This window comes from Populus trichocarpa, chromosome 14 (genome assembly GCF_000002775.5).
Source record: "Populus trichocarpa isolate Nisqually-1 chromosome 14, P.trichocarpa_v4.1, whole genome shotgun sequence".
Lineage (NCBI taxonomy): Eukaryota > Viridiplantae > Streptophyta > Magnoliopsida > Malpighiales > Salicaceae > Populus > Populus trichocarpa.
In genome coordinates this window covers 2988786-3003245 of record NC_037298.2, presented here as the reverse complement: position 1 = coordinate 3003245, position 14460 = coordinate 2988786, and the positions used below count along the sequence as shown (strand labels likewise).

The following is a 14460-nucleotide window of genomic DNA, read 5'->3' as shown; positions in this document are numbered from 1 at the left end:
TCAACATAAAATGCTTTAAGTTACCAACAATTTTACTGCAGCGACGACAAGTCGGTTCTCCACGTAAAAATCATCGAGTTCTGTCCCGTCCTCATGTTCGTTTGTACAGGGAAAAGAGAGAAAAAAGAAAATTCCTAAAAACACCTTCATCACGTCATATATAGAAAAAAAATAAAAATAAAAATAAAGGCAGAGGCTTTTCTTCTTCGATTTTCACATCAGTACTCTCATAATCCCACACTGTCTTCTCCTTCTCCTTCTTCTTCTTCTCTCACAAGCCCTAACCCTTCCAATCCCCCAAATCATACCCATAAACTTCTCTCTCCCCTTTCTCAATGTCCTGATTCCCATCAACGTCTCTACCAACTCGTTGATTAATTTTATTGGAGCTTGTGAAGGCTAGTACTCAGTCATCGTCAATTTTTAAATCATGGACATCGAACAGAAACAAGCAGAGCTCATCGATCACTTCGTAAATCAAGCATCCACTCTAAAAGCCTCCGCTCTTTGGCCTCTTATTATCGAAGCCACTTCTCATCCTTCTCTCTTCGCCTTCTCCGAGATTCTCTCTTCGCCCACCGTCTCCGAGGTATTTTTACTTACCCTTTTTTCTACTTTATTTTCCCATGTCGTTGGAGGGTATTATAGGTATTTAATTTGGTTTGAATTTTGTTGACAGCTTGAAGGAACTGAGAATTCCTTTTGCCTTGATGTTCTTCGGTTGTTTGCCCATGGAACCTGGAGTGACTACAAAAGTAAGCATTCAAGCCCCTTTTCCCTCTCCCCTCTTTCTTAGTTTCGCTTTGAGTTGGTTTTAGTTTTATTTTTTTGAATTATGTATGTGAATTCATGTTGGGGTTTCAATCACAGCAGAAAATAATTTTGGTATTTTCCCCTTAATATCAGAACTTGATGATTGGATGTTGAGAGTTTGAGTTTAAGTTGCTTAAGAATTGGAGTATTATTGCATGGAAAAAGCATGTTGAATGATTTTAGCCACTTAATTTTTTCTTTTTATCACTGATATATGAACCAATGGGCTTTACTGGAAGATGGATTTTGAATTTTGCTGGCTCGGACGAACCAAAAGCAAGGTGACCCTGCAGTTTTGTTTCCAGACTCGTGGGTGACAACCGAATGATAGTTATTTTCTTTTTTAATAAATTTATGAGTTTTCACTATTGGAATTAGCTTGGAACTTGTTATACTAATGATAAATGGCTATTTACAGTCTTCCTTGGAGCAACTGGAAACCAAATATTTTATTCTCTTCTAACTTGTTTTTGCCCTGAGTTTACTGAATTAGTGTTGTACTTGGGATAGTTTTATTTATTGCGCTTCTCCTCCTCCTTTTGCTAGTTCTTGCTTTTGTTATGCCTCGTGATAGGCATCTCCATGGACATTTACATGAGAAATCTAGTTCTTAACTCTAATTAGGCACCTTGAAATTTGATTCTTGAAGAACCCTGACCTCACTCAGCTGCCGTGGAGTTTTTCTAATAGAGTGCATGAATGGAATAGAAATTCTGTGTTATCATTACTACTATATATGATGGCACTGTTAGGGACTGCGCTTTTCTTGTATTCTGGCTGTATTGTGTTAATAACACAGTTGGTTGTCCTTGATTTTACTTTTTCCCCTCTTTACTTTTGAGACTATTTTGAAATGGGAAAAATTGTTTATTTACAGGTAATGCTGGTCGTCTTCCACAATTGGTTCCTGATCAAGTCCTCAAGCTAAAGCAACTTACTGTGCTGACACTGGCTGAAATGAACAAGGTATCTTTCCTTGCATTATGAACCCTTTCTACAGAAATGAATTTACTTATCTGACTAGCTAATTCACCTTCCTGATTGTCTCATGGATTCTCTGCAAAATTTTGATGATCAAGAATCTTGCCATAAAGTCAATGACATAACTCACAAGATGTTTCAACAGTTATCATGAGGGAAAAAAAAACAAAAAGAAATGTGCAGTTAATTGTCACCTAAGTTAGAGAAGTTACTGATTGTAGTTGGGGCTAAAATGTAATCTCTGTTTCGATGAATCTGGTTAAGTTACGGTAATTTTGTATCAAGTAAAATTGAAATTGTTTTCAAGCTTGGAATGTGAGTGAGTGTTGGAAAGTTCATACCATGGTAGTGATTGTTATAAATATATTGTATAAGCAGATTTCATATGTTGAAAATTACTATTTTTTTTATTATCGTTTGCATATGCTGTACCACTAGTTTAAAAGTTGAATATTGTATGTTACATCTGTTTTCTTCTACACTTTTGATACAGAATATTTTGCTGATCTCTTGACCCTCACCATTTAGATTGTTTTGATGCCCATCCTTTTTAGGTACTTCCCTATGATCAGCTAATGCAGGAGCTAGATGTTACAAATGTCCGTGAACTTGAAGATTTTCTTATCAATGAGTGCATGTATGCGGTATGTTTTATGCCAGCTGCATTCTATTCTTTCTACAACCATTATTGGTTTTTTTTTCTCCTCATCTGTAGGAAGATGGAGTTGACTGGGCAAACAAAATGTATAAATTTGATGTTGCTGTAGTTCTTTCTTTCTGCATTTCTTTCCAGACAATTGCACATGTTATTTGCATTTTCTTTTCTTTCTTCTTTTTTCTTTTTTGTTGCCTTAACTCTGGTTCTTTCAGGGAATAGTACGAGGAAAGCTAGATCAGTTGCGAAGGTGCTTTGAGGTCTGTCAGTGAATGTGTCATCAACTTGCCTTAAAGTTGTATTCTATGGTATCTTTTTACCCTTTACAAACATTTTAAAGCTTATATGATGCTTTCTTTTTTATTTGATCTATAGGTCCAATTTGCTGCTGGGAGGGACCTTAGGCCTGGACAACTTGGGAATATGTTACAAACACTATCAAACTGGTATCGTCTTTAGCTGACTAGTATTTTCATATCCTCTATGATGATGCTGTGTTGTATGCCTGACTGCAAAAATGCCTGAACCCATATGAAATGGGAACTGCTGCTCTATTTCTATTAATAAAACACAATAATCTGCTTAAAAATCCAGAAGACTCCATAGTTGCATTCTAAGTTATTTGATTTTTCTTGTCCCCTGGGTAATGATGTTTTAGATGTTCCTCCAGCAATTTGTCTGTTTATTTTGTCGAGTTTGTCAAGTTCAAGTTAATTGGTTTTCACACGTGATCTTGTACATTCTGGTGTTACGCCATAGATCTTGATACTAGCCTTTAAATAACAATGAAACTTTCTTTCTAATCCTTTAGATGGTTTGGTTTTCTTGCTCATCATGTATTTCTGAATATGATGTTCATTGTGTTTAATCTGTTAGGTGTCAGCTCTCCATCTAACTTTATTCCTATGGATGTCTAGGTTGGATACATCAGATGATTTGCTTGTCTCGATTCAGGAGAAGATAAAATGGGCTGATTCTACGAGTGAATTGGATAAGAAGCACCAAAAGGATGTAGAATATAGGGTGGAGGAAGTAAAGAAGTCACTCTCCCTCAAGGTCAGTTGAATCCAGTTTTATATCCAAGCATGATTCATGAGGCATGATATAATTTGAAAATCTATTTGAAAATAAAAAATCTGAAACAAATAATTATAGATCCTTGCACATCAAATAGTGTCATGGAGCATCATATAAGTTGAAAGAAATAACTGGATATTCCAAATGTATTGTATGTAGCCAGGAAGTGGAACATTATTTTAATTTATGTTGGCTGCAGCTATTATTTAGTAGATTCACATGACTTGCTTATTATATTCGATAGCAATGCTGCAGCAGGATAAATGCAAATATTCTGTGTTTAGCTGGGATACGAGGAGGGTTATCGTGATTTTGTTCAGTCGGAATCTTGCAATAGCAAATTCAATTAGTGCATGGAAAAGAGTCTTTATTCAGTAACTGTGATACGTTTTTCGATGCGTCTTACTTACGTTGTGGCAGAAGTTACACACTGTAAGCAGGCAGACATTGACTTCCGAGGGCATGAGGAGATCTATTCTGAACCTGGTGGAGTGATGGACTACGAGGAAGACCGAAGCCGGCCCAAGAGGTATTTTGATCCGGCTTCCATTCTTGTGATTCTACATTTATGTATGCACTGTCATCTTGTTGATATCACTTAAAGGTCCTGGGAATACCAATTATCAAATTAGTTAGGGAATACGGAGTTGTTTTTTTTTTTTGGTCCAACTGGACTGGCTTTGCTCTAGTGTTTTTTACTGGTGACTTGGAAATTGCAGGAGACGACATCCAATATATTGAAGATATAGATAGATCATGAAGCTCATTGGAAAGGTGCTCTCCATGTCTTGCCTGATTTTTGTTCATGGCATACCGACGGCAATTGATTGCAGCTTTTGGAGATAGTGATATTCCCGGACAGTGAATTTGTCATTGCCACTTTAGACTGATATTTGAAGATTGTACCTCGTTTTGAACCAATTATCATTCTTATTGAGGTATAAAGAACAAGACCAGATTTGTTGGCGCGGCTTAAGACTTTATGAAGTCAGATTATGATTCGGATAGTGTGCCTTTTGATGTCATCCTTCAATTTGTGATGAAGAAATCTGCTTATATATTTTAGCTGCTTCTTGAATGAAACCACAAGCATGTCAAGAACTATTTATGGGTGAGTTTCTTATGAATAATTACTATTTTAGATATATCTGAAATTCTTATCTCTTGGATAATATATATATGATATGGTTATTGCTAACTCAATTCGATATGTGTATATGTATAAGTCTATGTGTGTGTATATATGTATGTATGTATATGTATATGTATATGTATGTATGTATTTCATTCAATATAATATTTCCTAATATTTCCTCTATTCCAAAAAAATTCTCATGTTTCGTTTTTGACATATATTAAGAATTTCATTAATTAATATGCCGGGTCATCTATTTTTATTTTTATTTTGTTTTAAAATAATTGTAGATTTTTTACACATGGGCTTTTTGATTATAGGTATTGTAGTAAAGTATATGGCTTAAATGTTTTGACTTGACAATCATTTTGAGACAAATAAAGATAAAAAGCAAGACCATCAATTTGGGACGTGAAGAGTATTATATGCATATCCCAATATTTATATTATGTGTATAATAATTATAACTTTCCCATATCTATATATATAAATTTTTATATTAAATATTAAATAATGTTTAAATAAACGACACTAGGTTGGATATAGATATTCAAGATTTTCACTCCATGAATAATAAATAGGAATAGATATAATTATTAGTTTGAGTATAAAGAAATGTTTGGCGCAGCATTAAATCACTATTTTGTTATTTTAATTTTTTTTTCTAGCTTTATTTTTTTATATTTTTAAGTTGTTTTGATAAGCTGTTAAAAATAAATTTTAAAAATTAAAAAATATATTATTTTAAATTTTCAAATAAAAATTACTTTAAAAAACACTAAGCAGGTATGATTGTGTTGACTGCAATAACCTGAAAGTCTGAAATCCAGAGATGCTGTTTCCTGGTGGCTTGTTGAACCCCCTATTCTTCATTTCCTTCGCGGGAGTTCATTTTTTGTTCATGGATCAGTAGTTATGCACTCATCATTTACTAGTCGCCAAAAGATACATCTTTGAGCTGTTGATCAGCTGTTAGAGCCTTATATTCGATAGGGACTTGGAGGTTAACATGGTTATATCTGATTTTTCCAAGTCAAGATCGTTGATTGACTTGGATGCCATTGCTTGGATGACATCTCCTCTTGGAGGCCATAGCCAATTAGAGAAAATTGTGTCTATAAATTCTTCCAAGTTCTCTCTGTACTTCCCCCACTCTGCTCATTGCTTTAAATTCAGTCCTCTCAATGAGTCGAACTAATCTGCTCAACTTCTCCAAGCTTGATCAAATCAACCTAATGGGCAGCAACAATGGCTGTGCTGTCTACCGAGTGAGAAACCCTTCCAGTGCCTACTTCGACGCTCTCAAAGTGATCACCATTGACCCCGAGGAGGAATTTTCCCGCTGCGAGATCCTCCACGAGATGGAGTTATTTCAAGACCTCAACCACCCCAACATTGGGAAATGCCACAACATAACGGACAGCAATGGTGAAGATATTCAGGTCCTCCTTGAGTTCATGAATGGAGGATCCCTTGCTGACAGGCACATAACTAGCGAAGGCCATTTATCGAACATTGCTAGCCAAATCCTCTCGGGCATTGCTTACATCACAACATCAAACCATCCAATCTTTTGATTGATAATGCACAAAATAGCGTCAAGATTGCAGATTTTGGCTTGGGCGAAATTCTTTCACAATTTCTGGACCCAAAAGATTTTGTTGGAACCATCAGGTACACGAGTCCTGAAAGGATAGATTGCGGAATGTGTGACGAGTATGCAGGGGACATCTGGAGTTTTGGATTGAGTATCTTGGAGATTTACCCAGGGAGGTTTCCAATTGAAGTTGAGACCCGGGATTATTTGACAAGGCTGGTGTTTGCAATATGTATGTCAGCCCCGCCGGAGGCACCGCCGAGTGCATCAACGGAGTTTCGCTACTTCATTACATGCTGTTTGCAAAGAGAGCCAGAGAGAAGATGGGAGTGCTCTGCAGTTGTTGCAACACCCTTTTATACTGCAGAACCAGGTGAATCAGTGAAAATTGCAAGCAAAAACAAGAACTCTTCCAATAATGTTCTGCTCCTTTTCCATCCTGTCACTTCCATCATAAGTAATCTCTTCCATCAAATATACTCAGCGATCACCTGGTGTTCATGTTTGTAATGGTTTTACTATAATGTCAATATACCAAACTGATTGCTTTTCTTTTTCCCTTCTAGCCAAATGCGTTGATATTCAGCGTCTGATTTGCACACTAAAACACTGCCAACCTCTCACAAGTCTACTCGAGTTAATTCAAGTTAATTTAAAATAAAATTAGTTTAATTTTTTTATAAGTTATAATGCTTGTTTTATTTTTTATAAGAAGTAAAACTATGTTGATGGAGTTTTTATTATACATATCAGGTCGACTTGATTTAACCGAATTAATAATAACATAATTTGGTATGAAACCTAACCTAACCCAATCTAGATTTTTAATTAGCAAGTATTCAGGTTGACCTGTAAATAATGTTGGAATTAATAACACTATTTAAAATTAGGGGTGATCATTTTCGATTCGGTTCGGTTTTTATAAAAGAAAAGCAACCAAACCGAAATTATTATTTTTTAAAAAAACCGAAACCGGTTCAAACCGACCAGTTTCAGTTTGGTTTTTTTAGAACAAAAACCGGTTCAAACTGGTTTACTCGATTTTTCAGGTTTGACTTGATTTTTTCTGGTTTGGCTCTGTTTTTTCCCGGTTTGGCTTGGTTGTTTTTCAGTTTTTTTGGTTTCAGGCTTAAAAAACTAAAACCAAACCGAACCAATCGATTTTTTTAAAATTCTAATAGGTTTAATCAGTTTTTTTTCACAGTTCAGTTTTTTTAATTAATTTTTTTTCAATTTTCTTGATTTAATTAGTTTTCTAGTTTTTTTTTTTAGCTGACTTCCATGTAAAACTAAAAAAAGGCGGAATACATCTTCCATCTGGACATGATCATGGATGGTCTACCTAATACTCGGACAAGAAGGAATTTAATCTAGATAAGCTAATCTTAAAACAACCGAGGATTTAAAAAATTCTACTCCATGGTATCATAAAAACACGGTTTGATCGATTTTTTCAAGTCAAAGAAATTGACTTGGACTGATCCATCAACGATTCCCATATCCTGACACCATTTTCTTCTTCGAGGCAACGACTTCAGAGTTTTCAGTTTAGCCTTCTCGATGTCTCAGAGTCAGACTATCTGGTTCAACTTTTCTCAACATGATCGAATCAGTTTAATAGACAGCCACCATGGTCGGTCCAGCTACAAAGTTAGCCACCGTCCTTCTGGCCAACTCTATAATCTCAGCCAGGATTGTTAAATTTTTTTTTTTTTACGATACAAAAATACAATGTTAATTACTAGATGATAATAATAATTTTGATGGATATTTTAGGAATAATACGAGGTTGATTTTAATTTATATAAGCTAATAACATATTATTTGTTTTGGATTGATTAATTTTTAGCTAATGAAATTTTATAGATATAATTATATTGTATTGTATTTTTAAGTTACTTAAACTATGTATAAATTTTTATTTGAACTATATATTATATATTTTAAGTTATTTGAACTTTTATATTGTTTATTTCATTTTTGTTTTAATTATGCTATACTATTATTTACTATTTACCTGTAATTATAAATATATAATTAATTAAAAAAATTTACTTATAATAAATTATTAATGCTAATACTAGTATCAATATCAATATTACGAGCACCAATGATGCTACTAATTTCTACAATAGCATACATCAACCCAACTCTCATCAAACTATTAATATTTTTTTTAATACTTGTCTAGAAATTCACAAGTTCAAACCCATATCAAGCTTTGTGGTTATCAATATAACTCACACTATAATATTTTATTTTTAGGGGAGATAAAGCTTAAATAAAATAATATCTTGAATCTTTTTAATTATATATGTAAGAAAAAAATTAACAATTCGCTTTGCTTAGGGTTTGTGCTTCTCTTCTTACATAAAAAGAAACTATATAATTAGAAACAACAAGAAAGAAGTGAATAATAAATAAATAAATTGAAAGCAACACAGGAGTCAAAATAAAAATGAGGAGAAAAATTGAAAAGCACTTATATTGTACCTCTAGCTAGATCACTGGGAAAAAAAAATCCCCAACACTGGGAAAAAAAAATCCCCAACACTGGGAAAAAAAAATAATGAAAAGAAAGAAGTTTCCACAGCCTCTGCTTCACAAACTCCAGAGGATGGGAGAAATACAAATTCTCATGGTATGTTAGCCAAACTATTTGCGCAAGTGTTGGCTACATGGGTGATTTTCAATGTAGATTTTGTACAACCACTCGCAACATAATCAATTCAGTTTAATTTTTTAATTTTTTTTCAAAATAATACTGTTTTAACTTTATCTGTCTAAACATGTTTTGAATCCAATTATAGATAGAGCCGAGTTTTATAACTAGATTTTGCATTTGTTGTTAGCTTGTTATTAATTTATTATGATTATACATGGGGAATCTCCCGATTTGTATAAAATATTATATATATATATATATATTTTTTTTTGGGAATGGTTACTTTCTATCAAATAACAGAATTAATTAGATCAATTCGAGTAGTTTAAGAGTATAAATTCACAAGGAAATTTTATGAAAGAAGTTCATAGAAATGACTTACTATAACAACATAAACAATTTTTACATGAGTTTATGACGACTCGTTGTCCAGATTTTAAGGTTGTAAGTGGCACATAATTCTCATTAGATCATCATGCTTTCTTGCCTTTCTTTGTTTCTATGTTCTTCCTAAGCCATCCTATAATTGTTGTGGTCTTGTATTCATTTAAAAAATAATAATTAAACAATGGTGACTTAACTAAAACCCATTATATCTAACTTGGACGAAGCTTATGAGGATTCATACGACATTACCTTCAACTCTTGATTTCTCGAAAGACAAGAAGACTTTTTCGATTAATTAATTAGTTAATAAGAACATAACTAGGTTTCTAATAATTCATCGCTCAAGACCTCAATAGTAGTCTTAAGGAAATATAGAGAATTACAAAGGGATGTCTTGGCTCGCGCGCGACTCATTTTCTTTTTCTCCTCTTGGGGGAGCCATCGTGCACCAATTCAGGCTCAGGGGATCTTCTCTTGGAGCTCAATCTAACAGGTTCATATTCTTCAGAACCAATTAGATGAGGAAAATTAAGCTTAGCTTTGCTTCCACGAATCTTAAAAGCAGCTTGATCATAAGCAAGAGCAGCATCCTCAGGTGTCTCATAAGTTCCAAGCCACATCCTTGCTCCATTCTTCTTCGGGTCCCTAATCTCCGCCGCATACTTCCCCCACGGCCTCCTCCTCACTCCCCTATATTGACTCCCTTTCGGCAGCGCGAGATTACTCTTACACGCCACGTCCACTCCAGGAACGCCCTGTCCCTGAGGCTCCGATTCAACGACCGCTAACGTTGTTGAGGTCATTGAATCATTAAAGAGGAGATCATGATCACCACTGAAGCTTGAAGCAGTACCCTCACTATTTTCCATTTGTGGGCAAGTACTCATTGGAGTATCAAAATCACGAGCATTAGTGCTAACAAGATACTGTTGATCGGACTCCAAGAAATCTAAACCTTCAGACTCTAAGCTGTTGTTCCCTCCTTGCCACATATTCCTGATAAATCTTGGTGTTTGTTTCCACCGATAATTAGGGTTTTGGTGTTTCTGTGGATCGTTGCTCTTTGGGTTTTGATGTTCAGTATGTCTTATACAAGTTTAAAGATGCTTTGTCGGTAACTTATTTTATTTTATTTCATTTCAGCAATCTTGTTCTGAGAAATTTCTGCATTGCTGAGCATTCTTTTCACGTGTTGGAATTATTTGTTTTTGTGGGGTAGTTGGATTGAGGTGTTTTTTAAGGTGTCCAAGCTGCCCAATTAATAAAGTAAAGAGACAAATAGCGTCACTTGTGCCAGCAGGTGTGATTACAGGACTTGAATGGAAACACGTGTAAATCTTGTTTTTTTAAATTTTAATTATTTTTATGTTTTTAAATCATTTTTATATATTGATATCAAAAACAATTTTTTTAAAATAATTTTTTTTTTGATGTATTTCTAAGCAAAAAACACTTTAAACCATCACCACTAACACAATCCCAAACACACACGAAATAGTGCATAACTGACTCTCTTGTCTTAGATAAGCGGATTTGGACTTTTATCTTTTTTGTATTTAATAAGAAATATGATTAATTGTGCTCTAAATTTCATTATTCTTTTGAATTTAATAACTCAAATTTTGTTAGAAAAAGGATAGGTCCTGTATTTAATTAATATGTTCACTCAATTTAAAATTAACAATTTAAATTCAAGGAATATGATGAAAAGTAATGCAAGAGAATATAGCATAATAACTGTACAATGAAAACTTTTTTTAGAAGAAATAATTAAGTTTTGATGCCAATAATGACTCTTTCTTCAATAAATTAAACAAGGTTTGTTTTAATTTTTTTTAAAAAATATGATGAAACATGTTTATAGTTAAACTTTAAACTAAAAAATAAATTAAAATAACTCTTATATATATATAAATATTATTTTTTGCTTTTTTTGGCCGGTGCTATAATTCCTAGCTAGAACATGGGCACCATTAAGAGAAAGAAAGGAAAAAGAAAATGAAGGGGGGGCAAGAATGAATGGAAACACGTAATTATATTCCTTCTTACCATTTTGCAGAAAGAAAATGACAAAGAGAATCTTAATAATTTGATAAAATTTACAAACATATTTAGTTGCAAGATCGACAAAGCATGTGATGATTATATATATCAACCCATCGATCGACTTGGATGAGATAATTGAGAGTAATACAGTAACTCTATAAAGGAATATTTTTTTGAAGCAGAAATTTGTCTTTTAATGTGGAACATTTTAGGTTAAGATTTATTATTGAACAAAACATCTATACCAGAAGGATCATGAACACCAGGGTTGTGGTCCAACCTTTCCAGAAAATTCAGCCAGTAAAGCAACTCACCGGTGGAAGCACCGATATAATATAATACTTTTTTTTTGGATTCGAGGAAACCCCACCCCTCGGAAAGCGTACTTTATGGACCCAGGTGAGCACGCCCTGACTCGAACTCGAGACCTGCTGTGCAGATCTTAAATCCTTTGCCATCACGCTATGCCCCTTGGAGACGATATAATATAATACTCACACAGGAAAAAATTGTTTTAATATTCGAGTTAGTTATAATAATATATTTATCTTTTTTTATTGTAATAATATTATAGATTTACATTAAAACTGTACTTGGGTAATAAACATGAATCATTGATTTTAACTTGTACACTTGTATTACCAATAGGAGGGGCCATCACACCCCAAATTTTCATTTTAATCCTAAATGTCTTAAGATTTTTTTAAATATACCATTGAAATTGAGGATTATTTCATAAAAAAATATGCACTTTGCACCTCCAAAGAATTATTTGTTATTCTTTAACCATTATTTGTTTATATTTTATTTTCAGTTTCGACACCTCACACCTTAAAATCATAATTAGTTCTGCCCCTGGTTAATTGTTATCAATTATGTATCATCCAATTTAAAGTACGTATTTCGCTTAAAGTAACATGGATTGATTTTGAATTAAAATAATTGTTTTTATTATGAAAAAATAATAAATCAATTATTAACACATACTCTTAAATTAATTATTTATTTTAAAAAGAACTCAACTTGTATTATACTATGGGATGTTTGAAAGTATAATACCGATTGCTTTTTAAAGTGCTTTTCGCTTGAAAATACGTAAAAAAAATGTTTTTTTTTAATTATTTTTATATCAACACATCAAAATAATTTGAAAACACCAAAAAATATTAATTTAAAATAAAAAAATTATTTTTTTTAAAAAACACTTTTAAAACACAAAAAAAAAAAAATTTTACATCAACAAGTCAGTTTAGTATGAAATCACTCAAGAAAGTCCATGCGTGTAACACAATTTGTCTATATCCGATTCATTTTTTTCAACGACGTGGAAAACCACTAATTTAATTGTCTAGAACTATACAGATATATCTTTTTGATAGCTAGGAATCAAATCATATAGATTACACAGTATACTCGGTTTTGAATTTGATCATCTATTTGACGTTAACATCATGGGAGAATATAAACTAGACAAAATTAATATGTTGGTCAGATTAATAAGCCCATATAATTGGAATAGTCTACTGCTCTTTTTTTATTTGGTTAAAGTAAAGACAAGCTCTGATTCTACACAGTAAAGGAAAGGGCGCTGTGCATAATATCTTCTTTTAATTTGCGTAGATATTCCAGACAAACAATATTTGTCGAAATATTCTCCCATGAATTTGATTAATGCACGTGGTTCAAAAGAAAAGAAAAAAAAAGAGGAATTTGATTGATAGATGTGATCGTCCTTTCTTTGAAAGATTGTTGCACGTTTCAACTCATGAATATATATAGCAGGTGCAGTCAGTCAACAGTACTGTGCTTTGATCCCTTTGTACTTCCTTCGTATGATTGACCAGAGGAGTCTTACCATGGATCCAGTTAAAACGTTCGAGAGAACAACGCGTTTCTTTATTATTATTTTTTATTTTATATATAAAAATCACATATGAACACAAGAGAGGGAGCTATGACCAGAGACTGGCTAATAATGTTTTTTTTTTAGTTTAATAATGTTTATTTGCTGAGTTCCATGCATACGTGATTGAGGAATTCTACATTTAAAACGTTTATATATAGATTATAGTGTCTATCAATATACTTTAAATTACGCTAATGAATATGCAGCTCAAATTCTTCTTATTAAATTCAATATGATTTATAATTCAGTCTGAGATTAAGGATTGAGATGAATTAATCATTGTTGAATCAAGTTAATTTAAATTTTTTTAAATCAAACTAAATTTTAATTGGCTAATAGATTAATTATCATGTTAATTTTCATCTCATTTTATTTGAAACTCGATCTTAATTAATGATTGATCGGATTCATAAGTCAATAATTGACCTATTAAAGCAAGTAAAGTTTATTAACATTGATTAAAAAATAATTTTTTATAATCATGAAATTACATCCTAGAAGTGCAGATATATAAATGAATTGTCTGCACATCAGTTGTTCTCTTATTCAATTCTCAAATCTTTATCGGTCGAGGCTTTCAATTATTTTTCAAGCAAATAATTAGCTCAATCATCTTGTCTCACGAACGAAATTAAATGGTTCCTATTTTTTAAAATTATTTTTCCGAGAATGTAAATCATCCGTGCACTTTGATTATTTGTTTATTTTTTTATTCTATTTGAACTGAAGTAATTTGTAATTGAAGGCTTCCTTTGTGTTTTACTCATTATATAGTCTTTAAAAACACTTTCATTTTTAAAGTTTTCTTGTTTGAGGTGAAAATTAAATAATTAAAATAAAATAAGTTAACTGAAAAAATAACTTAAAAGAACTTAATTGATTAAAGAATATTAATTTTCATGTGCTTGTTTTTCATTTCTTTAATTACGTAATTTTTACTTTAACAGAAATGTGTCAGGTAGAAACACACTCACAACGCTATGATAGAAGGATTTTTATAGAACAAAAAAAAATAAAAATAAAGAGACTTAATCAATAAAAAAAGAACATGAGACCCAAGTAAAGAAATGAAAGACTATAGGGACCAAATAAATGCAGTAAAATCTTTTAGGATTTCCATAATCTCTTTGCGTAAAAGCAATGTAAATCGAAGATCAATACACTTAAGTATTTTTTTTTTGGATCATGATGGAATTAA

General features: G+C 32.5%; 2 protein-coding genes and 1 pseudogene across 8 annotated transcripts; 2 read left to right on the top strand and 1 right to left on the bottom strand.

Moving 5' to 3' along the window:
- The first annotated feature begins 181 nt into the window (after positions 1-181).
- On the top strand, positions 182-4673 carry LOC18105060 (COP9 signalosome complex subunit 7). Of its 7 annotated transcripts, none has more exons than XM_052447186.1 (9): positions 183-589; positions 680-755; positions 1691-1779; positions 2349-2438; positions 2665-2709; positions 2825-2895; positions 3367-3505; positions 3950-4055; positions 4246-4673. In XM_052447186.1, exons 1-8 carry the CDS (start codon positions 431-433, stop codon positions 4019-4021), a joined length of 741 nt encoding a protein of 246 aa, XP_052303146.1. In that variant the 5' UTR covers positions 183-430; the 3' UTR covers positions 4022-4055; positions 4246-4673. The 7 variants fall into 7 exon arrangements, with proteins under 7 accessions (XP_024441617.1, XP_024441616.1, XP_052303146.1 ...); XM_006375070.3 differs by having other exon boundaries at positions 184-589; positions 3947-4055; XM_006375071.3 differs by having other exon boundaries at positions 186-589; positions 3967-4055.
- LOC18105059 (mitogen-activated protein kinase kinase 4-like) lies at positions 4490-6814 on the top strand (annotated as a pseudogene).
- A 2758-nt stretch (positions 6815-9572) lies between these two features.
- Positions 9573-10377, bottom strand: LOC18105058 (ethylene-responsive transcription factor 13). The gene has a single exon (XM_006375068.3). It carries the CDS (start codon positions 10300-10302, stop codon positions 9721-9723), a length of 582 nt encoding a protein of 193 aa, XP_006375130.1. The 5' UTR covers positions 10303-10377; the 3' UTR covers positions 9573-9720.
- Between the last annotated feature and the right edge of the window lie 4083 nt (positions 10378-14460).